Source organism: Phlebotomus papatasi, chromosome 1, assembly GCF_024763615.1.
Source record: "Phlebotomus papatasi isolate M1 chromosome 1, Ppap_2.1, whole genome shotgun sequence".
Lineage (NCBI taxonomy): Eukaryota > Metazoa > Arthropoda > Insecta > Diptera > Psychodidae > Phlebotomus > Phlebotomus papatasi.
In genome coordinates, this window is record NC_077222.1 from 109,305,550 (window position 1) to 109,328,057 (window position 22,508).

A 22,508-nucleotide genomic window follows, 5' to 3' on the forward strand; every position below is an offset into this window, starting at 1 on the left:
TATAAGGGCCTCTCGACATTTATTTTTCCATACGTTTTGCACAGAGGCACAGTTGTGGCAAGTTTTTTCTTAAAGAGAATTGACTTATCAGTCTGATATTATTCCACAATTCTATATTAAAAGCTATCTAAAAATACAAATTATAGTGTTTCGCCGCAATAATACATGAACTATGAAAAATAGCCTCACTTTTTATTAGATTCGATGGGGGTCTAAGAATTTAGCATTGTCATTTATTGTTAAAAAAAAAAGTAGTATTTGTCGAGGACAATTATTATGCGATAATATTGAGAATGTACCAGAAAAAATTTCGGCCAGAGAATTAATTCGGTCTCTACGCAAAAGTTTCTTCACATAACCTCAAATTTTACATTTTAAATTCAACCATTGCATCGTTCATATTTGAGGAGTCCTTATTTGAGGACTTGACTGTATTTCCTTTATTGAAATTACATTTTTTTTTCGAGGTTAACTTACACATAACCTAAAATTCTAAAATAAACTTTATAAAAAGTAAGTTAATCCGGTTTAGTATTGATTTGATTTTGCTGTTCCCAGCGGGCACATTTTTGCTGAATCGATTAGCAAAAATGTGCTGACCAGTCAGCAGTTCTCGAATAAAAAGTGCTGACCAAATATATGACAATGGCACTGCCTCGAGAGTGCCGTGTTAAAGTTAGTAAAATTCAGTTGAAAATACATATGTTTCAGCTGAATTGAAATCGGTTGGCATTTGATGTTCTTCTTCTTCTTCTTCTTCTCTTTATTAAACGGGACGTCATCCATTGGATGGTTTCCCGTACATTTGATGTTCGCTGAGTTCTTTCACATAACCTCAAATTTTACATTTTGAATTCAACCGTCGCGTCGTTCATATTTAATACATTTGAGAAGGTCATTATTTGAGCACTTGAAAGCATTTCCTTTTCTGAAATAAGTTTTTTCTGCACAGAAAAAAATATTTTGTAAAAATGTTCGTAAATGTTTGTGAATTCCTATGGGGGAGTTATGAAATGCTCGTGAATTGTATAACCCACAAACAAGTTCGTAAAAGTTTGTACTTTTTTTCAGAAACATTGTTGGTAACATGATTCCTTGACGAACGTTTTTTGTACTTTTACAAACATTTCTCCGTAAATATTCATAAACACACGAAAAAAATGCTCGTAAAATTTTGTCATTTGTTTGTAAATGTTTGTTTTCCTGTCGAATATTTTACGAACATTTACGAACAAATTACAAAATTCTACGAACATTTACGAACAAATGTTTGTAAAAGTACAAAAAACGTTCGTCAAGGAATCATGTTACCAACAATGTTTCTGAAAAAAAGTACAAACTTTTACGAACTTGTTTGTGGGTTATATGATTCACGAGCATTTCGTAACTTCCCTATAGGAATTCACAAACATTTACGAATATTTTTACAAAATATTTTTTCTGTGTGAGTAACACAACCTAAAATTCTAGAATAAACTTTATATAAAGTAAGAGAATATGGCTTATTAATGACTTGATTTTGCGGTTTAGGGTAGCAACAATGGAGGAGATATAGATTCAGAACCCCTGAATGCATCAAATGAGAACAACAAGCACGATGACAGCAAAGATCTCCCGCCATCATCGCCGGACTCTCATTCAGATGGTCCGATAGGCATCCAGATCATCTCAGCTTCTGGAGGACATATAATCGCCGTGGCCAATCCGGCTCTTGCCTTGAGCCCAGCTCTGGGAGAGACCATGAGCGTCAAGCGAGAACGCGAAGTCATCTCGCCGGACATCCGATAGAAAGCCCCCAAAGTCCGAAGGGGGTCGATCTCACAAATCGCGCGAGTACCTCATGTTAGTTTAGGAAGGATATATCGTTAGGTAGGTCAGTTTCAAAGCCAGGATTAGCATTAACAGGAACGTTCGGGTGCAATTAAAATTTATTATTTTCGGTTTAGAAGCAAAAATTCGGTGTAATGAAATTTACATTTTTTTCGGTTTAACGTATCTAGTCGAATTCTAAATTGTATTTTGGGAAAATCGTGATTAATTCATTTTTGCAAAAAGACTTGGAAATTTTTTAATTTTTCGCGTGATGTTTTTTTTGGAAAAAAAATTAAAAATAATTTTGGAAGCAAACAAGATTGAATAATGTGCCTCATTGTAGCCTATATTAAGACTTTTAGATTTTTAACAAATTGCTTAGAATTTAGATAAAATGTTTCACATTCTGTCATTTATACAAAACTTTTTAGATGAAAATTTTTTAATTTTTTTACTTTGTTTTTGTTAGAAAACATCAGTCTGATTTGTATCCCTTTCTAATAATACCTTCTGTGATTTTCAAAAAGAAATCTTTAAAAATTCTTATAAAATGGAATGAATCAGAGATTATAGTTAGATTTTAATTGGATGATTTGTGAAAGACAATAAAGAAAATTTTATGATAAAACCTGTCCAGGAAAGGAGAAAATTAGTCTTCTGTATCTCATAAATTAAGATAATATACAATCTTTGCTGGAAAAAATAGAATATTATTGCAATATGACTGATGCGATCGTGTATTTCTGTATTAATTTTCTCTGCGTTCGCCAATAAATCAAAATGAAACGGATGCCACCTTTTAGAGTCAATAAATCTTTTAATAATTTTCTCACTGTAAAAAAATACAAAAGCGTATGATTGGGAACAATGGTAAGTCTCCAAGTTAGACGTTGTTTGAGACTTGTTCCTGAATCCAATTGGAATAGGTCTGGACACTTGTGTAGACTCCAGGAGTACTGGCCCTGGCACATCCGATCCCATAGGATACAACTCCGATCTGGTAGTAGATGAAAGTCCTATCTGTACGAACGGGAATCATCAGAGGACCACCGCTATCACCTGAAGAAAGATTTTTCTTTTAAATGGGATTTTTTCTGGGAAGAAGTAGGATCATACCTTGGCAGGAATCCTTTCCTCCTTGAAGGTATCCAGCGCAGAGAACTCCCTCGTCGAACTGTTTATCACTGATGAGCTTCCGGACATCTCTGTACCGCTCCATGCACTCTTGGTTCTTCAGAATGGGCAGCTGAAGCTCCTGAAGAATAGAGGCAGATTTTCCACCTTCCTGAGTCCTTCCCCATCCAGCTACAAAAGGAGTGTACCCCTCAAAACTTCTTGTGAGAACAGGAGGCTCGAAGGGAACACAAATAGGACTGATTTTAGACGAGAAGGGGATATCCTGCTTCAGTATGATCACAGAAATATCGCTATGTCCATCCTTGGGATCATACTCAGGATGCGATATGGATCTAGCAACTGGAATGTCGTAGTGCTTTGTCTCTGTTTCTATGTCCAGATTGTGTTCACCAACCCGAGCTACTTCCAAACTGGGACGGATGCAATGAGCTGCTGAGAGGACGTGTCGTTTAGTAATGATAGATCCTCCGCATTTGAATCCAATCTCTCCCAAGTTGTTCTTGTATCCTAAGAGTGTCATCCATGGCCATCCTCCCAGTTCAGCATCTACTCCACCAACGACTCGGTTGTGAGTCTTGTTGGAGAATCCACATCCTTCCTCTGGTGTTAACAGACGAATCGGTCCACTGGGACTTACAGGACTACTAGTGGGTCGCGTGACAACAGGAGGAGAAGTGATAGGTGCTGTAACCGGGGATTTAGGACAGCAGATCTGCAATTTCATTTAGTATCAATCCATCTATCAGAAAATCCTATGAATAATGGTGCTATTCCAATGAAAAATGAAAATGGCAATCTTAAGTGCTTCTGCTTAATGAACTTTTTCTTGTATTGGCTCCGAACAGGGGAGGTAAATTCTGTAATTCATGAGTTTTTCACGTGATAAAATCAGAACTCCTAGATCGCCTACTGTGAGTATTTCATGAGCTTTTCATAGAAAGTGTCATGTAAAACACACTCTTAGAAAAATTTGGTCCCAACTACTTCGTATACAGTTATGGAAACTATAAAAAATAGTAAGCATAAGCATAGACCCATCCATATATTTAGCTAGGCTAACTAAATGAAATAGTTGACCAATATTAATTACAGTATCTTTTTCATTTAGTTATTATAACTAAATTAGGTTAGTAACGGGTACTATAACGTAGGAGGAACTGGGGCAGTAGTAAACAGGGGTAGTTGTAAACACTGTGATTTTTTTCATTAATTTTAAGACTCCAGAGGATAAAACCCATAAGCATTCATAGATACCATGGGGATGTATGTCCACAGATGAATTTGTCAATAAAATCCTAATACTTTAAAAATAAAAGTAATTTTTCCTGAAAATGTTGATATTTCGATTATTTTGGTCATTTGGATTTCAACCTGGAAATTAAAAAACTGTGCAAAATAATCGAAATGTAGCAATACCAGTTCTTTCCTACATCTTTTAGGATTATATTAATGCATTTACTAGAGAAATTGAGATTCTCATTATTTTAAAAGAAATAATAATTGGTCAGAAAGCAGCATTTGGGGTAGATGTAAACAGGCAATTTCCCCGCAAAATTGTAGATGTCGCGAGTGTAGAATGAATGGCAAAATATTTTGTCTTCTTCTTCTTCATTTCATTCGTTTGACAGCTGCATCGCATGGTGGGAAATTTTTCGTTGTGTTTAATAAGAAGTCACATGATGCCAAAATATGGAGAAAATCCATTGAAAAATGTCTTTGATTTGCATGCTTTTAGTTTTTTTGTTATTTTAATTAAATCCTTGTAAAAAGTGTAGTGATTTTTTTGAAAAATATACAGTCTTTATGCATCTTTTAAATAATTAAAATAATTGAAAGTGGTGCAAAGTTAATTTCAATGGTGGAAAAAAGGGTGTTTACATCCTCCCCAGAAAGTGTTTACATCTACCCCAGGTATTTTGTGAAAAGAGAAAAATGCACAGTGACACAAATTTTATTTTTATGGAAAACTCAATTGTTTTCCAGCATGCGCATTACCTTCGATGAATTCCCTATACCCAAGGGTAAAACATGAGCTAAGAAATATTTTCCAAAAAGTCACTGTGTGCTTGGAAAATCACCTCAAATTCGCATCTATTGAAAATGTTTACATATGCCCCAGTCTCCCTATTAGTTCCAATGACTAAATAAACGTGGTTGATACTCATCTTATTGACTGTAATAACTATATTATATTAGTTGTGGTTACTATATAGCTCGGAAAAGCTTCAACACATAAGTAAAAAAAACACTCTTTACTATTGAAAAAGTTGTCAGAACCTTATGAAAATATAGGCCCATTTATTTGCATTAGTTGTGAGAACTAAAAGGAATTAGTGACCAATATTAGTTGGGATATCGATTTCATTTAATTAACACAAGCAAATATAATTATATGAAACCATTATGAAATAATTGCCGCAACTTATCCACGTAAATATTGCCTTATGTTCTCACTAATAATAAATTTATTATCAGTAGAATGTTTTAAGATTGTAAGAACTATTTTAAATAGATTTGATAATAATCACCCGATCAACTAATTTTCATTAATATTGATGTCTAAACTTTTCTAAAATTGTGCAGTCACGATATCTTAGAATATACATAATAAATTTTTGTTAGTCGAAACTTTTCGACAAAACGATCTCAGATCAGTGAATTTATCACGTGACAAACTCACAATCTTAGAATTCATACCCAAGACTAATTGATGGTTTCAGTCCACGGAAGACAGTCGTGACAGGAACCAACACAAAGCTAACTCGATTAAGCAGAAACACCTAAGAATTACCATGTAGACCATATAGGGGAATGTATACTCTCCCTTCGAACGCTCATGCTCATGCATTCGAATGATGTGAATTTTCTTTTATTTTTCCAAAGAGACTTACGGATTTCTATAAAATATTAGTTAGCTTATTATCAATTACTGCTAATTATGTGTAAATCTCTTAGGAAAATACAAGAAAATTTGCATTATTCAAAGGCATGGTTCGAAGGGAGGGTACTTTCCCCTACTAACAAATGATTTCCCTTTTCATTGGAATCGTAACTCACATATGGCTGGACATAGTTGCAATTGGCGTTGGATTGTTGAATGTACCGGACGTAGTTAGGGTCATTCTGTTTGGCCAGGAAGTCATTTAGCACTGGAGGGCACTCTTTAATATCTGTGAATTACCGTTGACAAATAAAGTATTTCAATGGAGTTTTCTGAATCACAAACCGCTTAAAATTAGCTTATATATAGACGGTAAATCTTCTTCGAATTCAATTGGAAAAGCTTTGCATTTGGTTTTTCTGAAAACCAATCTTACTTATGCAGAAGACGCAAAGTTCTGTAGAAATATTTAAGGAAGTTATACTCCGATTGTAATGATCATAGCATTAAGTTTATGTGCAGAGTGCAAAGCTTTGGACGCAATTAAAAATTGAATTAGTATCTTGTTTGGAAGCGAAAATATTACTTCTTGATATACCAGATGAATCAGTCAAATGAATAATGATCTCTGACATATCAATTGAAGAAATATCATAGAAATGTAATATATATCATACATCATTATATCATAGAAATGTATTTATTGGCTGTGACCTTACTTCACACTTAAACTTAAGTTTCTATTTAACCCTTTAAGGACGATTGGGTCACCTGTGACACAAAAATGAAATTTTTCTTACGGCTTTCTAAAGCTGTATTTTGCTCTAAAAAGTTTAAAAAAAAAGATTTTTTCTGACCCTCGATTTTTGACCTTCTCGTCCTTAAAGGGTTAATTTGTTAATATTATGGTGTCCTCAGTATCTGTCGAGACTTCTGGTTAGGGGGGCTATCGGCCGGGATTCGGGAACTCATAAATTTATAAAAAATAATTAAAATCAATTATGAATTTGAGAATTTAAAAATTTGCCATTTTTGAGTTTAAATATTTACTACATAGCAAATAGCTAGAGACTCGCAAAAAATATTCTAGATTCTTTCAACCTTCTACTTTACAAATATGTACAGACATAAGAAAAAAATAACTTTAGGTAGTCAGGAAAAATTATTTTCTTTGTGGGACACCGTTGTTCCAATCGTCCTTAAAGGGTTAAGTCGTAAGTATGTCTAGGACATTATTCTCTCAAAACTGTTTCTGAAGACTGAATATTACTTTTGTAAAATTGTTTTTCCAAGAAAACTATAGTGTTTCCAATAAAATTCTTCCACTTCTTTTCGAATAACTAGAAGAATTGCAGCATAAAACATTATACTTACTTAAGCAGACTCCAATGTTTCCTGCCGGATCCCGGCAGCTGGAATCTGTAACAGGATTTTTCTGAGTAGCTGGGATAGTAGGTCTCTGTGTTGTAGGTGGAGGAGGGGGAGGTGGACGAGAAGTCGTGGTCTGTACAGGTGCTCCTCCTCCGGTGCCGCAGCAAACAACAGGATTCCTATTGAAATTCCTGTTGCCACAATTTCTCTGTGATGTTATGAGATAGTTAATGATCAGGGGATTCCCTCGATTAGCGCCATACAGCTGAATGAGCGAAGGACAGTTTGGCAATAGCTGACAAACTCCGCGTGTTCTGTCCGCCGTGACGCATTCTTCACCTGTTGAAAATTCTCCAGCAAATCAGCATCAAAGGTGAATTAATTGATTCAAATTGGACAACACCGAGGACAATCGCCCAAAACTGGTTCTCAAGATACCCGCATTTTTCCAGACACCAACGGTCATTTTCATTCTTCAGTTTCCCCCTCATTCAGCTCAAGAACTTGAACCTATCATGAAGGTCAGTAAAGGAGACCGCCAAAGAGTTCAACGCTGATTCATGAGCTAATTTGCAACTCTGATACTTGGGAAATCGCCTCAGAATTGCTCAAATACCGTGATCACATTTTCAAGGCAGTTCAATGATTTTGCAGCAAAAAAACACTATTTTTGTCAGAAGAATTAGTTTCACTTGAGAGTTTCTAATGTGAGTGGTTTCATTGAGAAAGAAGCCGCAGAAAAATAAACAAGAGATCTTAGAGAAGAATCATCTTGAAAGATTCACAGAACAAATATGTTTTAGTTTGTCGTCATTTAGGTGATATTTCTTAGTAGTTTTTACTTAGTAATCCCCGTATTACACTCACTTATTAAAATTTAAATGCGATTCACATTAATTGTCGCTAATATCCCTTTTAATGTGTGATTTGCGTATTTAAAACACTTAATTATTTAGAGTTTCGTCTATTTATTGTCATGCAAAAATTAGTTTAAGTTGACTTAAAAAGTAAATAAGCCGTCGTGTTAATAAATCACAACCGAAGTCTCCGATATATGATTAGGGGAATTCTCTAATAATATGACAATGTCATATGACAATTTTTCGTGGTAAATTCGGAAGCAGGATAACATTAAAATTCAATGCGAATCGAATGATCATTGCAAGAAACTCTATGAAGCTCTTAATAACTGCTATGAACCGAATTTACCGCATGAAAAATTTCAGATTTGTCGTATGACATTGTCATACTGTTACAGAATCCCCCTACAGGCCCTTTGACAAAATTCCACAGAACAGTGAAGCGTACATTCCCCTCAAATAATTTTTTTCATCATTTTATTATAAATTCCATGAAACTGCTCATTTTTAATTCTTTGCTGATCACTTTTTAACTTTTTACTGATCATCTCGAATATTTCTACTGCTCGTTTTAAATTTTTTCTGACCACTTTTTATTTTTTACTGCTCATTTTTAATATTTTACTGCTTTTTAAAATATTTTTACTGATTATTTTTAATTTTTTGCTGACCAAATTAAATATTTTTACTGCTCATTTTAAATTTTTTTACTGACCACTTTTTATTTCTTACTGACCACTTTTTGTTTTTACTGATCATCTTTTACTTTTTACTGATCATGTTTAATTTTTTGCTGACCACTTTTCATTTTTTACTGACCGCTTTTAATAAAGTACTGCTCTTTTTTAATTGTTTACTGGTTTTTTTAAACTTTTTGCTGCCCTTTTTCATTTTTTACTGACCATTTTTTTATTTTTTACTGATCATTTCGAATTATTTGCTGACCAAATTTGACTTTTAACTGCTCGTTTAATCAATGCCATTAAAAATTGCACATCTTCTTTGCAGACATTACACGGTGGTTAAACTAAGAATCCCACTTCTAATAATCTAATCTAGACTTTACACTACCTTATCAACTTGCATTTTATCCCCAAACAAAAAAAATCCCCGACTTCTGTTTGAACAAAAACGAAAGACTTAGACGACGAACCTGATTTTCAGAGTCACTCACTTTGATTGACCGACAACGCTTTTGCGGACATTTCCTAGGAATCACACTAATGAAACCCCCAGAAAAGGTCACAAAAAATTAATTATTCTACATTTTCATGGTGAAATTACTTGATGTTTTCAGCGCATTCTCCGAGGCAATAAACAACATCTCCGTTAATGATTTGATACGGAATGAGCCAAAAAACCACGGAAGTTATCTCAATTTTGAATCAAAAACGACCAAGATCTTATCACTCTCACCTTGACTGTTGATAAACTCAGCGAAATGGAGCAGAAGAACTGATAACACGATCAATTTCATAATTTAGCACTAACAGTATTCCACTTATGAACGATTAAAGGTAACTTTTATCACACCTCAATCACAGTGAAAATCACACCTGCTTGAACAAACAGAAACTGAGTGAGAGGATTATTTTGCGCGATCTTCTGTTGGCAATGATATCACCGCGACTGAGAGAAACTGACCAAAGCATCAAGACGGGAGCTTTTTAAAGCGCCACAACAGAGAAACCCACCAAAATCGCCGGTAATTCCACCGAGAGAGACCCAAGGAATTCATCGGTTTCTCACACGCGCTCCACTGAGATTTTTGCTCTCACGCCATGGACAAGGTCAACACTCAGACTTACAGCACACTTTTCAACATGTATTTTCGCTTCTTGAGACACATACAACATAATGCTTGGGAGATTTTGCAACTGGTAGAAGATTCAGTCATTTAGGTGCTCATCAATCCACGGAAGAAACGATGTTACGCGTGTGTAGACACCTGGAAATCCGGGAAGGGCACATTCGTAGCCGTAGGATACGATTCCAACACTGCAGATAAAAAAAGAGCATTACAAACTCTCTAAAATCTAGACACTCCTGAGTGAGATTAAGAAAGCTTAAATATTTAAGTTAAATCAAATTTCTTAATAAAAGGCTTCAGTTTTGGGTGATTATCACAATTTCAGTTGAAGATATTTGAGCGAGTAAGGTATTGTTAGTAAACTTAGCTCATTGGCTTTAAGGATTCCATATATTTCTTTCATTCAGATTACATCATTATCATCTATTGACCCTGGGACCAGGATTATAGTCTATAGGGGTCGCATATCCCTTTAAGGACGATTGGAACACCGGTGTCTCATAAAGAAAATAATTTTTCCTGAATACCTAAAGTTATTTTTTCTTAAATTTGTACGTAATTACAAAGTAGAAGGTTAAAGGAATCTAGGGTATTTTTTGCAAGTCTACGGCTATTTGCTATATAAGGGAAAGTCTCATAATTTTGTCCAGTTGCTTATTTTGGACACTTTGAGGATAAAATTGGACACTAAAAATAAATTGATTAAAATGATGGATTTTTATTCCAATATTTGATGAATAATGAATTCTATCTAAATATTTGTTCTTTTTGGAAGATTTTAACATTAAAATTATGAATATGATTTGAGTTAAAATTGCTTTGTTGAAAATTCAGTGTGAGCAATTGCTTACGAGAAATATGACAGAACTTCGTGGCTTACTTCAGTCTTATTTAGCTGTGGTGAAGTACTAACAATGTTTCTTCGCATTTATTGAGTGATATTTTTGAATATTCATTGAATATTGTGTTGATTCACAAAAACAAAAAAAGTCAATTAGTATTGAAAATATCGCACTTCAAACTTAGAACATCGATGCTTATAAGAAGACTGTCCAAAATTATGAGCCCTTACCCTAGTAAATTTTTAAACTCAAAAATTACGAATCTTTAAATTCTCATATTGAAAATTGATTTTAATTATTTTTTTATATTTCTAATTTTTTTAAAGCCAAACCGTTTTGGTAAAAGAAACTATAATACTCAAACAATATTTTTCATTAGAGCGAAATTCATCATTCATTGATATTGTCAGAAAAATTATTTTAATTTTTGGGCTATTTTTGTCTCTATCGTTCATAGACACAAAAAATACACCAAATCAGAATTTGTTGGATTTTCTAAGATTATAGATGTAAGACCTATTACTGATTTTGTTTATCGGTTTCATTTTAATCGCTGATTTTCGGTCAGTGAAAACTGTCTCGTCGTTAAAGGCATATGGACATAGACAGTTTGATAAAAGATCTCTAGGAGGAGAAATTCTACTAAAACCAGGGGCCTGCCTCTCGACATTTCATTTTTCCATACGTTTTTGCATAGATGCATTGAAGACTATTGACAAGTTTTTTCCTAAAGAGAATTGACCTATCAGTCTGATATATTTCAAAATCGTGCATTAAAAGCTATATAAAAATACATATTTCATAATGTTCGCCGAAAAAATACAAGAACTAGGAATAAATTTGTTTCAGTCGTAGTGCAATATCTGCAAAATTTTTACAAGGAAAACTGAAAAATAGCTTCACTTTTTATTAGGCTTGATGAGCCTCTGACTAAAACAATATAATTTTCCAAACACGTTTGATTTTTATTCAGCTTATCAAGAGTTCAATAATCATCAATTAAAAAACGACGAAAATGTTATTGAAATCCTTCTGATCTGTTCTTCTTGGGTCAAATCAAGAAGTAACCCATAGAAACTTTTCGTCACTAAGGATATTGAAATAGTATGTCCGAGGTTTTCTTACTACATCATAATTTGATGATTTTAAGAGAACTTTGTGTTTTCCACACAAATTTAAGCAATATATTGCTAAAGAATTAATTTCCCGACTCTAAAGAATCGAATCTCAAAAATCCCAAGAACAATTTACTGCAAGATAGAATTTTTTATTTTCAAAAATGACTAAGATCAATAAATGAGACATTAAGAGAATTCACAAAACGCGTCTCTATGGTCAAATATATACCCCCAAGGACCCTCTATGTTCTCCCAAAGAGAGCACCGAAATATCGGGTTTAGTTTGTTAATATGATTTTTTTAAAACCTCAGTTTTGGAGATTTTTTAGGAAAACCTCATTATTTCACCCTCAAAGGGGTGGTTTTACAGATTTCATGTATTAATATAAAGTTGTAGGGCAACTCTTCACCTTTCCAACGGATATCTAAAATTTAAATTCCGTTCACTAGAACCGGAGATAGGGGAAGTGCTTATAATTTTGGACAGTCTGCATATAAGCATCGATATCCTAAGTTTGAAGTGCCATATTTTCAATACTAATTGACTTTTCTTGTTACTCTCTTTTCAGAAGGATTGTTTAGAAACTTGGCAAGCTATTTATCATCTCATTTTTACTAAAATTAGTTTTAATACGTTTAAAAATGAATTGATATGTAGAGGTGAATTTGACTCTTATTTTGGACAACTTGGTTATTAATTTTTACAACTTGTCTGTAAATTTGGACAGATAATCCGCCTCAACAGGATGCCCATTGTTCTTCATTTTATGAGCCAATCTTACCAAGTCCTCTTCCTGTTCATGTAAGGGAAACGTAGAATGTCACAGAAGCCCAGAAACTTTCCATATCATTCATTAAAGTGAGTTGACTTCGATACTCCAAGTACGTGCGGATTCGCTCATTCCCTGCCCTTTCCGGGAGCCTTTCAAGGCATTTCTCACTGCATCTCTTTCGTAGAGATGATGCTCCTTTATTTCTCCAGGCATTTGTCCAACCTAGTCATCACAAAAGCTAAAACTTCATGAAATTTCGTGAGAAAAACACCTGTCCAAAATAAGAATCATCACCTCACTGGTGAATGTCTTAAAAAATTTCCCATTTTTCACACGAAAAATATAATTCACAAGGCAAATCTCACTTCAGGTCAAATGTACAAATCATCAGTAACGTGAATCAACACAATATTCAATGAATATTCAATAATATCACTCAAAAACAGCGAACAAACTTTGTTAGTACTTCACCAAAACTAAATAAGACTGAAGTAAGCCACGAAGTTCTGTCATATTTCTCGTAAGCAATTGCTCACACTGAATTTTCAACAAAGCAATTTCAACTCAAATCATATTCAAATTTTAACGTATTTAGTGTTAAAATCTTCCAAAAAGAACAAATATTTAGATAGAATTCATTATTCATCAAATATTGGAATAAAAATCCATCATTTTAATCAATTTATTTTTAGTGTCCAATGTTATCCTCAAAGTGTCCAAAATAAGAAACTGGACAAAATTAGAAGCATTTCCCCTATAATAAATAAAGTAAAACAAAACAGGTAAAAGGCAAAAGTAATAAATTCTCAGAATTGCGATGTGATTGAAAAAAATTAAAGTCATTGTCTAAATCAGCACACTCAATAGCATAATAATCAACTAATACTTCTTAAGGATTCTTTAAAAAAATAATTTTTGTAGACCTATGCAATTAACTAATTATTGTGACTTAGGACTTAGGATAGAATATTGAAAGCAAATGATTCATTAAAATTTTGAAAATTTACCTAAAATGCTTTTTATTTAGAATTTAAAGACTATTAAGAATTGGGGACTAAGCCAAACGTCAAACATGAAACCAGTATTATATATCTATCTTAGGATTTAAGGGAAATGCCATATTATAAAATTTTCATGAGGCAGTTTTAGAAACGCATGACTTTCGAAAACATCAAATTTTGCAGTAATATTTTCGAACAGTGTAACTATCCGGACTCAATTAGGTAGAAGATATTTTATAAACGCCTGACCAATGAGTCTTAAAAAAAAATCAGATTCCTAAAATATCTTCATTCGCCCTGCATTCATTAGGGAAGAGCACCACGGATCGGAATGTTAAGAAAAATTATCCATATTTAATTTAAAATATAAGTCACAAAACTCTTTGGTATTTTAAAGTAAGACAGTTGGTATGTTAGTGAACCTTTAAAAATCTATCCATTTGTAATTTTACGATTTACAAAAAAATAATAATAAAAAAACAAAAACACGTAAAAATTAATTTAAGAAAATCTGATAATATAATAATTACTTATCGGTAATATTATTATTGTTTATCGGTTCATAGTTGTTAGGAATCAGTTCAGACTTGTAGAGAATTCAAAGACCTTTCTAATCAATCAAGATTTAATCCCATTGACTAAAGAATACCACTCTCTAGAGCTCTTTAAGATTCCACCTCGAACAAATCGTTTTCGAAATATACCAAAAACATTATTTTGGTGTGTAAAGGAAACGATGCAGTGAAACTAAAAAGTATTAATAAAATAGTCTAAAACTTTTTAGACTAAATAGAGTCAAAGGAACACCTATTGGCACTTTAACACTAAACTTACCGAGATTTTTATACCTATTCCTACTACCTGGTCAAATTGACCGATACTGAAAAAAGTTATCAAAGACCATATACTATCACCTCCTTTCAGTCTTGGATATTTTAGAGAGTATCCCAGAGACCATTTCATCCATTTACAGCAAAGACGACCCAACCTTCCTTTCCACACCTTGTAAAAATTTGGACAGAAGGGAAGAATTTCTACTGATCAGTTTCTTTGGAAATATCGGGAATACCTCAAAAACTAAACCATCGATTCCTTTCATTTTTGAATATGTTGTCATGACTTATTGGAACCCTCTCCTTTACCATGTGGAATATGAAATTTGAACATCTATCCTCATAGAAAAGTTAGATTAAATAAAAATTATTATTTGGATATATTAAAAAAATTAATATTTGAATGAAATTATCAATAGGTGTTCCCTGCCGAACAGGTGTTCCTTCGACCCTAGTTTACTGTATAAGGAAATTTTTTTTTTATAAATTTAATAAAATGAACGGTCTGTATCGCTTTGTAGACCTTTTTTTTGGATTTTCAACTAATTCTTTCTTTTTGTTTCTTTTTAGAAATCTGTAAATCTTTCTTAACATCAGCAATTTATCAATTTCATAATTATTAAAAAAAAAATCCTTTCGTCTTTAGCTTAAATTTTGTCAAAAGCCTTAAGTCTTTAAATCAAGTTTCATTTTCAGAATTGGAAATTTAAATAAAATTTTAGAGAGGGACTTACATGCTGTAGTAATAGAAGGACTTGTCGGATGAAAGCTGAGGAAGATACAAACCAGCTCCACTGTCCCCAGTGCAGGCATCCTTCCCACCACTCGGCCATCCTGCACAGAGAATCTTCTCATCAAAAACAAGGCTTGGGAAATTCCCTTTGTAGTTTGTTTCGCAATCACTGAGAGGAAGGATCGGAACCTGAGCCTGCTGAAGGACATTTGCCGAAGGACCTTTGTAGGAAGTAGCCCCCCAACCTGTGACAAACGGCTGGTAGTAGGTTATGTCCTTTTGGCGTAAGTTCATCTCTGTTGGGAGACAAACTGGAGATACTCGATCACTCAACGTAGCAGCTTGAGCTAGATGAAGGAGAGCAATATCACTGAAGATGTTTTTGGCTTGAAAATCCTGATGGACTATTTTTCTATCCACCGGAATATCCTGAGTAGCTCCATCAGAAGTTATGGATAAATCATGTTCTCCCAGGCGAACAAGGGTCCTTGAGATATTTCGATCTTTGAGAAAATTTTAACATTTTAAATTTTAAGGACTTACAAGGAATCATCGATACAATGAGCTGCTGTTAGGACATGGCGCTGCGTTATCAGAGATCCTGCACAACTGAATGTGAGACCTCGAGTTGCAGACTGATATCCCAAAAGTGCCATCCATGGCCAGGCTCCAACAGGGGCATCCTCACCACCTACAACCCTTGTAAAAGTGGCATTGAACACGCCACACTGAGAAGCATCTCCAGAATTTCCTTGCTTCAATCCTTGGAATGGATTCTGGGCATATACGTTATATATGGGATATGTAGGATAGCTAGGATAGGTGGGATAGCTTGGATATGTAGGGTAGTTAGGATACGTGTTGTAGTTGGAATCTTGAAAAATTAAAGAATTTGCAGATCCCCCTCCGTAAACAGGGCAACATACGTAGAAAGTATAAGTATTCTGTCCGCAGAAGGAACTTTGAATGTAGGTTGCAATTCTGGAATCATAAGTCTGGTAGTACTGCTGCAGGAGATCCATGAGACTCTGACAAGCTTGAAACGTGACGCAATTCCCTGGACTGAGATTGGGAGTGTAGCAATTGAGGCCTTAAAAAGAGCAATTGCACTCCATCAAAACTCTAGTAAATGCGTCATGGATAGTTTAGCAATCTTTATGTGATGCCACAAAAGGATCAATTAACTTGTCAATCTCAGTGATGTTTAAAATGAAGAACATACATCACAGAGAATAAATTTATCTATTTTTTCTAATACATCCGCAAAGAATTGAGTTGTTAACCCTTTAACGCTAATTGAGATTTTTTCTAAGTGCTTAGAAGAGTGAAAAATCCAAAGAATACCCAGCATCCTGATTTGTTCTGGAAATCTATCAAATATCCTCGTCGTATGCAAAAATATATTTTGAATTAAAATTTACCAAATAAACGAACACCAAATTGAAAGAAGTTTTTTTAAAAATTATTTTTGGCAAATGTGTTAAATGTGTTTAAATTTAAATAAAAATATAGATATTACTCTGTGTGCAATATCAGACACCAAATTTTAGAACTCTTTCAATCCTTTTTTCACAGTATTTTGTTTTTTGAGGCTACTTTTTTTGTTTTTTAACCCTTTGTTTTGAGAAATTTTTAAATTTTGAGAAATAAAATAAGTGTCCGATAATGCAAACTGTTCGAAATTTAACACAAATCAGCTTTTCCCAAAGCTTTTGGCTCGGGCTTCAAGCCTTCCTCAATGGTCCAGTTTGTTCTTTTCTTTCTTACTCATATCGCTCCTTGGAAATTACAAGGGTCAACTTACTTTTTTGCGATTTTGATATTCTAATGGACTTAGAAAGTCAATTTAATAAATTTTCAGATGATATGGGTCATTAAATTTCGTTATTAGAAACGTTTTTCAAAATTTTTATCTTTTTGATTACTTGCATAATTTTGTTTGAAGTAAAGGGGCACAAAATGTATTCATCTTTCGAATTTTTCTGAAACAGGGGACTAACTCAAGCTAGTTGATCCCTTGAAATTCTAATTTCAGCAAAATTTGCACATCATTTAGAACGACAAGGAGCTAACTCTTTAAAAATATATTTTGAAAGGCAAATATATAAAAGTTTCGATGTGTATATTAGTGCGCATTCAAATAGAAAAGAAATAAATTGTTTTTGTTCAGTCATTAAATTGATCTACTTAAGGTAAAGTGCCCTCGACTCGACCGGTGGTCAATATTTTAATGTTTTAAAGGTGAATTTCTATAAAATTGTCACTGATTTGTATTTATTTATGGAATAATTGACCTATTAATGTTAGATCATACGCCAAATATTAGTGCAAATATAAATAAATTGAATAAATAACTCTACCGGTCGAATTGAGGAACCGGTCGACTTGAGGACACTTTACCTCATTTATACAAAGTTGAATCTTTCATGCTGTCTCCTGAAAAATGGCCGAAAATTAGTTGGCCACTTGTAATTTCCAAGGAGCGATACGGTCTCCTTGAGTACTTATTACTACTTGTGGAATTGATAATACTTAAATTACTCGTCGGAAAACACCAACAAACTTTTTAATGTTTATTAAATTTATTATGAAAATAAGTAGGGTATAATAATCTTCAGTTCTTCCGGTGCTCGTCATAGAGTTGTCGCCAGAGCTTTCGGCTCTATGTATGGGCTTTCGCAGAGGGTTATTAAAATTCTTCTATGTATTCTTTACAAATAATCACTAGAATTTTTACTTTTTTTCATAAAATTGGGAATCTTTGGACTTTTTTCTCTCAAAATTTAAATACATTTTTTTCCAAATGTAATCTAAGAAAAATATTTTTCTATAATTTCCTAATAGAATTTCGTCTCGGCGCTAAAGGGTTAAAAACGTTAAAAAATTCCATGCTCTGTAGCACTTTTCCCAAAAGTGTTTTTTTTAAATCAAACGTGACAATTGTACTAAATTGAGCTACTAAAGCATGATTTAGTCAAGATCACTCAATATGTTATTAAACGAGGGACAAATTGATGCAAATAACTCATTACCCAACTCCAATTAATCGCTTCACCTACTTTTTGTGCTGCAAATTCAATGACACGCGGTGTTTCCCGCGAAAAAACTAATATTGAAGTTTTCACATGACATCAATTTAGAAAATATGAATCACAGACTGCAATTATTCACGCACAGAGATGATCAGATACGGAGATTCCCACGACGAATGGCATCGACGATGAGATCGAGGATGGCAATGCGAGGATCGATACAGGGACAACCGTTGGGAAGGGTCTGGGGCTGTCCAGGAGCCGTTGGTGGTGGGCATGTTGGAGGGACGGGATCACAGATGATGGGGATTGCAGTGGTGAGACTGGGGCGCGATGGGATGGGAGTTAGTGGAGGAACTGGAGAGAGTGTTGGTCCAGGCGAAACTGGAGTGAGAGGAGGAGGACTGGGTGGAAAAGTTGTGAGTGGAGGTAGATTTGTTGGGAAAGTTGTTAGCCTGGGAGGAACTGGAGTGAGTATGGGTGGATTGGGTGGAAAAGTTGTAAGTGGCGGGACTGGTGGCAGGAGGGTAGTAAGTCCAGGAGGTACAGGAGTAAGAGTAGGCGGATTTGGCGGAAAAGTCGTGAGTGGAGGAACTGGCGGAAGGGTAGTCAGCCCAGGAGGGACAGGAGTGAGAGGAGGTGGATTTGGTGGGAATGTCGTGAGCGGTGGAACTGGAGGAAGAGTAGTCAGTCCAGGAGGAAGTGGAGCAAGTGTGAGCCGTGGCTGTTCGGTTGTCGTCAGTGGAGGAACAGGAGGAGGAAGGGTTGGAGGGACTGGTGTGAGGGTAATGGGAGGAATCATGGAAGTTGTAATGGGTGGCAGAGTTGTTAAAGGAGGAACGAAAGTCATTGTTGGAGGAACAGGTGTGAGTGTTGGAGGAGGCAAGGTGGGCGTTAAAGGTGGGATCGTTGGGGTTGGCGGAGGTACCGTGGGAATTGGAGGCAAAGTATATGGGGGAGCTAGGGTGATAAAGGGAAATGATGTGGAAGTATATTGCTTCCAGCACAAATTCAGAAGCATCAGCTTCTGGCAGATTTTGTCAAAGTACATCCCCTCAGAATACTTTCACAGATCAGCACTTTGTCCAGAAGATTCTCCAGCAACACTAAAATCATCCGGTGCACGCAATTCAATTTTATTGCAGTCACACACAATAGAGAGCCATCCAAAAGGTGTGAAAAAGCGGTGCGATATCAGAGTTGATGATTCTTGATCATATTTTACAACATTTAACAGTCAAATTAGTCAATCCCAAAATTTGAATTGAGTCATTTTAAGATTGGGACACAGTGCTTAAGAAAGAATCTTATAAGAAATATCAATCCCACTTTGTCTAAATCAATCCCAAAAAATCCTTGTAAAATGGTACTGGAATGGTACTGACTTGAGTACTGGTCAATCAACTCTTAAATGTTGAAAAAACAAATCCCAAACTGGAATAATATCAATCTCAAAAATAAAAACCAATTCCACAATGGGATAATATCAATCCCACAAATAAAAATGAATGAATAATAGAGATCAAGCTTATAATATAACGCTAAAAACCAATTAGAATCAACTCAAAAATACTGAAAACCGATTACAGGTTGAATTTGAATCAACTTTTAAATATTTTGACCATGAATCCCAAAACGGGATGATATTGACGGCTCCATTCCATACTATGCTAAGTCGACTCAGCTTTATATTACTCCGAGAGATATGTTGTTCCTGAGACCGAGATCTATAACTCGTGAAAATTTGGTGGTCATCCGATGTTCGGGTATCGAGATATTTGAGACTTTCGAAAAAAAATTACACGGGCAGTTATAGGAAGTTGCCGACTTCAAATGGCTCTTCTGAAAAGTTGTCATTCTGAGATAGCATAGTATGGAATGGAACCGTCGATATAATTTTTATAAGAGTAAAAATCAATCCCACTAATGTAATAGATCAGTTTCGAAGTTCTTTTCGTCCGCGTCAGACGTGTGCGGTGTGCGATAAAATTTTCAGATTTTAAAATAATGAGTAGCAGGGAAGACCTTTATATGACGCTGGATACACGAGCATGCCCGGAATGTCCGTATATTCCTGTATAACATACGGGCAGCCATATTTCTATGGACACAGGGACCGGTAATCAGACGTATTCCTAATATTATTTGCGGTAACCCCACTGTTCCAACGTACTATACTTTTTAGACTAATTCACCGCAGTCCCAGCACCCGAAAAGGAAAAATAAAAAAGAGAAAGAAACGGACAGGAAGAAAAAAGAGGTGTCTGCCGTAAACAAAATCCCGAAGAAACAATATCCCGAATAGGTCGAAATCCGGAATTCCAAATGGTCAAAATACTGAAAGGGACGAAATTATACGAAGGATAATATGTGAAATAATTTCCCAAAAGACAGAAAATTCTTATTTGTCTATAAAAAGCGCGGATGCAACCAGTGTATGACAGTTTTAAGAATTCGGAATTTTGGCATTCGGGATTTTGGCTTTTGGGATTTTGGAGTTTCGGAATTTCGACTTGTTCTGGATTTTGGTTTTCGGGATTTTGGCGTTTCGGGATTGTGATCCATTCAAGATTTTAGCTTTTCGTTACTTCGACTACTTCGGGATTTTTGGTTTTCGGAATTTTAACTTTCTGGATTTTGGCTTTCATGGTTTTAGACCATTTGGGATTTCAGCTTTCGAGATATTGGCACTTAGAATTTTAATTTTCCAGAATTTTGACTTTCTGAATTGTGACGTTCCAAATTTCGGCTCTCGAAGAAACTTTGGCTTTCATGTCTTTCGGGATTTTGGCGTTTCGGAATTTCGACCTGTTCAGGATTTTGATTTTCATGATTTTGGCGTTTCGGGATTTTGACCCATTAGGGATTTTGGCTTTTCGTTACCTCGATCTCTTCGGGATTTTGTCTCCTCGGGATTTTTGCTGTTTGGAATTTTGACTTTCTCTATTTCGAGATTTTGAGGTTCAGAATTTTGGCTGTCGAGATTTAAGATCTAGGCTTTTCCGGACTTCGACCCATTCAGGATTTTTGCTTTTCGGAATTTTTGGAGTTCGGTATTTTGGCCTACACCGCTAAAAACTAAGTGAAGGCGGACTTAAAAGTTAGAACCAAGTCTAAAATTTTTATAAATTCTTAAAACGATTCCCACAATGTAATAAAATGAAATTTAAGACATCATGGTAATGAATGAATCTTCAAAATTTGTAAAAAGGAAATCCAAACTAGGATGGAATTGAAACCAGAAACTTGGAAGTGAAAATAGAAATCAATAAATCACAACGCGATATTACACTCAGAATTAATACAATCTTCAATCTCAATCCAGGAAAGGTACAAATCATCAACTCTGCTGTGTAAAAGAGGGATAATGTGTAAGAGTTTTTCCAGCAGCTTAATTTCCCTTCCACCGGAAACACTGTGCACGAAAGTGAACGCGTAACATGTGAAAGACAACCGATGAAATGGTGAGATAAGGAACCCAACAATTAAACTCACAGTATCCATGACTCCACAGGAGCATTGAAATAATACCCAAAAGTGACTTCATCGCTGCCGGATCTTCAACTTAATGCATCTCCACCGAAAATATTGCGAAACTGACCAGAATGAGAATGATGATGGTAGCCTAGAGCGCTATACGGTTGCTTTTTCTCACATTAACCAACCGATTAAGTGCAGTGGCAAAAAACATGGCTAATATTTGAATAAGAGACCATAATTGGTTCATGTTTTTTAGCATTTCATTGTGAGGGAATCACTGGATGTCAATATCTCATGGTCATAATTGTTTATCGCGCATTGAATAAAAATTAACTTGACTTTTTATTGCAAGTCCCCTACGTCGAAGCAGCGAAATTTTGTGTGAATAACGATGACTATTATCGCGTATCCCATGCTATTTAGTCTTTTAATTAGGTCCTTTGGCGAATTTCAGTTGTTGCAGAGTGATAAATTTTAATATACGGCTAATTTTGCCTTTAGGCTGTTACATTTAAATGTTCTGTATTAAGTGTTATCCACATGAATAAATATTTAGTACCATTAAATATTTTAGTTAAGCACCGTTCTCTGATTGGCTGAAGCTTTGAGTACTTATAAGTAGAACCAATCAGAGAGAACGATGGGATATTAGTCGTTTTATTTAAAACACATTTTTAAAAAATGAATTGTTCCAAGCTTGAGTTGTCCGAAGGTAGCATACTTTCCCCTGTATTATTAATACATTTTTACTTAAATAATAAATGTATATCGTGGGACCGTGGTATCTTTTCAATTTAAACCTATTTCAATAATAAATATATGTTT

General features: G+C 34.8%; 4 protein-coding genes across 6 annotated transcripts in view; 2 read left to right on the plus strand and 2 right to left on the minus strand.

Moving 5' to 3' along the window:
* The window catches only part of LOC129799209 (NGFI-A-binding protein homolog), a 35,277-nt gene extending 32,652 nt beyond the window's left edge, over positions 1 to 2,625 (plus strand). For both annotated transcript variants that reach the window (XM_055842898.1, XM_055842900.1), the window contains exon 8: positions 1,531 to 2,625. In XM_055842898.1, the coding sequence (XP_055698873.1) occupies positions 1,531 to 1,788 (258 nt within the window). In that variant the 3' untranslated portion in view covers positions 1,789 to 2,625. The remainder of the gene's footprint in view (positions 1 to 1,530) is intronic.
* LOC129799205 (integrator complex subunit 4) overlaps positions 1 to 22,508 on the plus strand; it is a 252,861-nt gene that overhangs the window by 139,343 nt on the left and 91,010 nt on the right. The window lies entirely within an intron of this gene.
* On the minus strand, positions 2,610 to 9,797 carry LOC129799214 (venom serine protease Bi-VSP). The gene is made up of 5 exons (XM_055842905.1): positions 9,478 to 9,797; positions 7,205 to 7,540; positions 6,007 to 6,119; positions 2,929 to 3,661; positions 2,610 to 2,871 (listed from the first exon to the last, which is right to left on the minus strand). The coding sequence occupies exons 1-5, from the start codon at positions 9,536 to 9,538 to the stop codon at positions 2,696 to 2,698; spliced, it is 1,419 nt and encodes a 472-aa protein (XP_055698880.1). The 5' UTR covers positions 9,539 to 9,797; the 3' UTR covers positions 2,610 to 2,695.
* Positions 9,866 to 21,780, minus strand: LOC129799218 (venom protease). Of its 2 annotated transcripts, none has more exons than XM_055842912.1 (4): positions 21,699 to 21,780; positions 15,715 to 16,261; positions 15,173 to 15,658; positions 9,866 to 10,059 (listed from the first exon to the last, which is right to left on the minus strand). In XM_055842912.1, the coding sequence occupies exons 1-4, from the start codon at positions 21,748 to 21,750 to the stop codon at positions 9,951 to 9,953; spliced, it is 1,194 nt and encodes a 397-aa protein (XP_055698887.1). In that variant the 5' UTR covers positions 21,751 to 21,780; the 3' UTR covers positions 9,866 to 9,950. The 2 variants fall into 2 exon arrangements, with proteins under 2 accessions (XP_055698887.1, XP_055698888.1); XM_055842913.1 differs by lacking the exon at positions 21,699 to 21,780 and adding an exon at positions 18,231 to 19,417.

Coding starts and splice junctions, on each gene's coding strand:
- LOC129799214 (XM_055842905.1), bottom strand. CDS start 9,538: ATGAAATTGATCGTGTTATCAGTTCTTCTGCTCCATTTCGCTGAGTTT. Junction 3,662..6,006: donor GCAACTATGTCCAGCCATAT/GTGAGTTACGAT, acceptor ATGAAATTGCAG/ATCTGCTGTCCTAAATCCCC. Junction 2,872..2,928: donor AGGAAAGGATTCCTGCCAAG/GTATGATCCTAC, acceptor ATCTTTCTTCAG/GTGATAGCGGTGGTCCTCTG.
- LOC129799218 (XM_055842912.1), bottom strand. CDS start 21,750: ATGAAGTCACTTTTGGGTATTATTTCAATGCTCCTGTGGAGTCATGGA. Junction 16,262..21,698: donor CCTGTGGAGTCATGGATACT/GTGAGTTTAATT, acceptor GCTCTTTTTAAG/GCCTCAATTGCTACACTCCC. Junction 10,060..15,172: donor TCCTTCTATTACTACAGCAT/GTAAGTCCCTCT, acceptor TTTTATCTGCAG/TGTTGGAATCGTATCCTACG.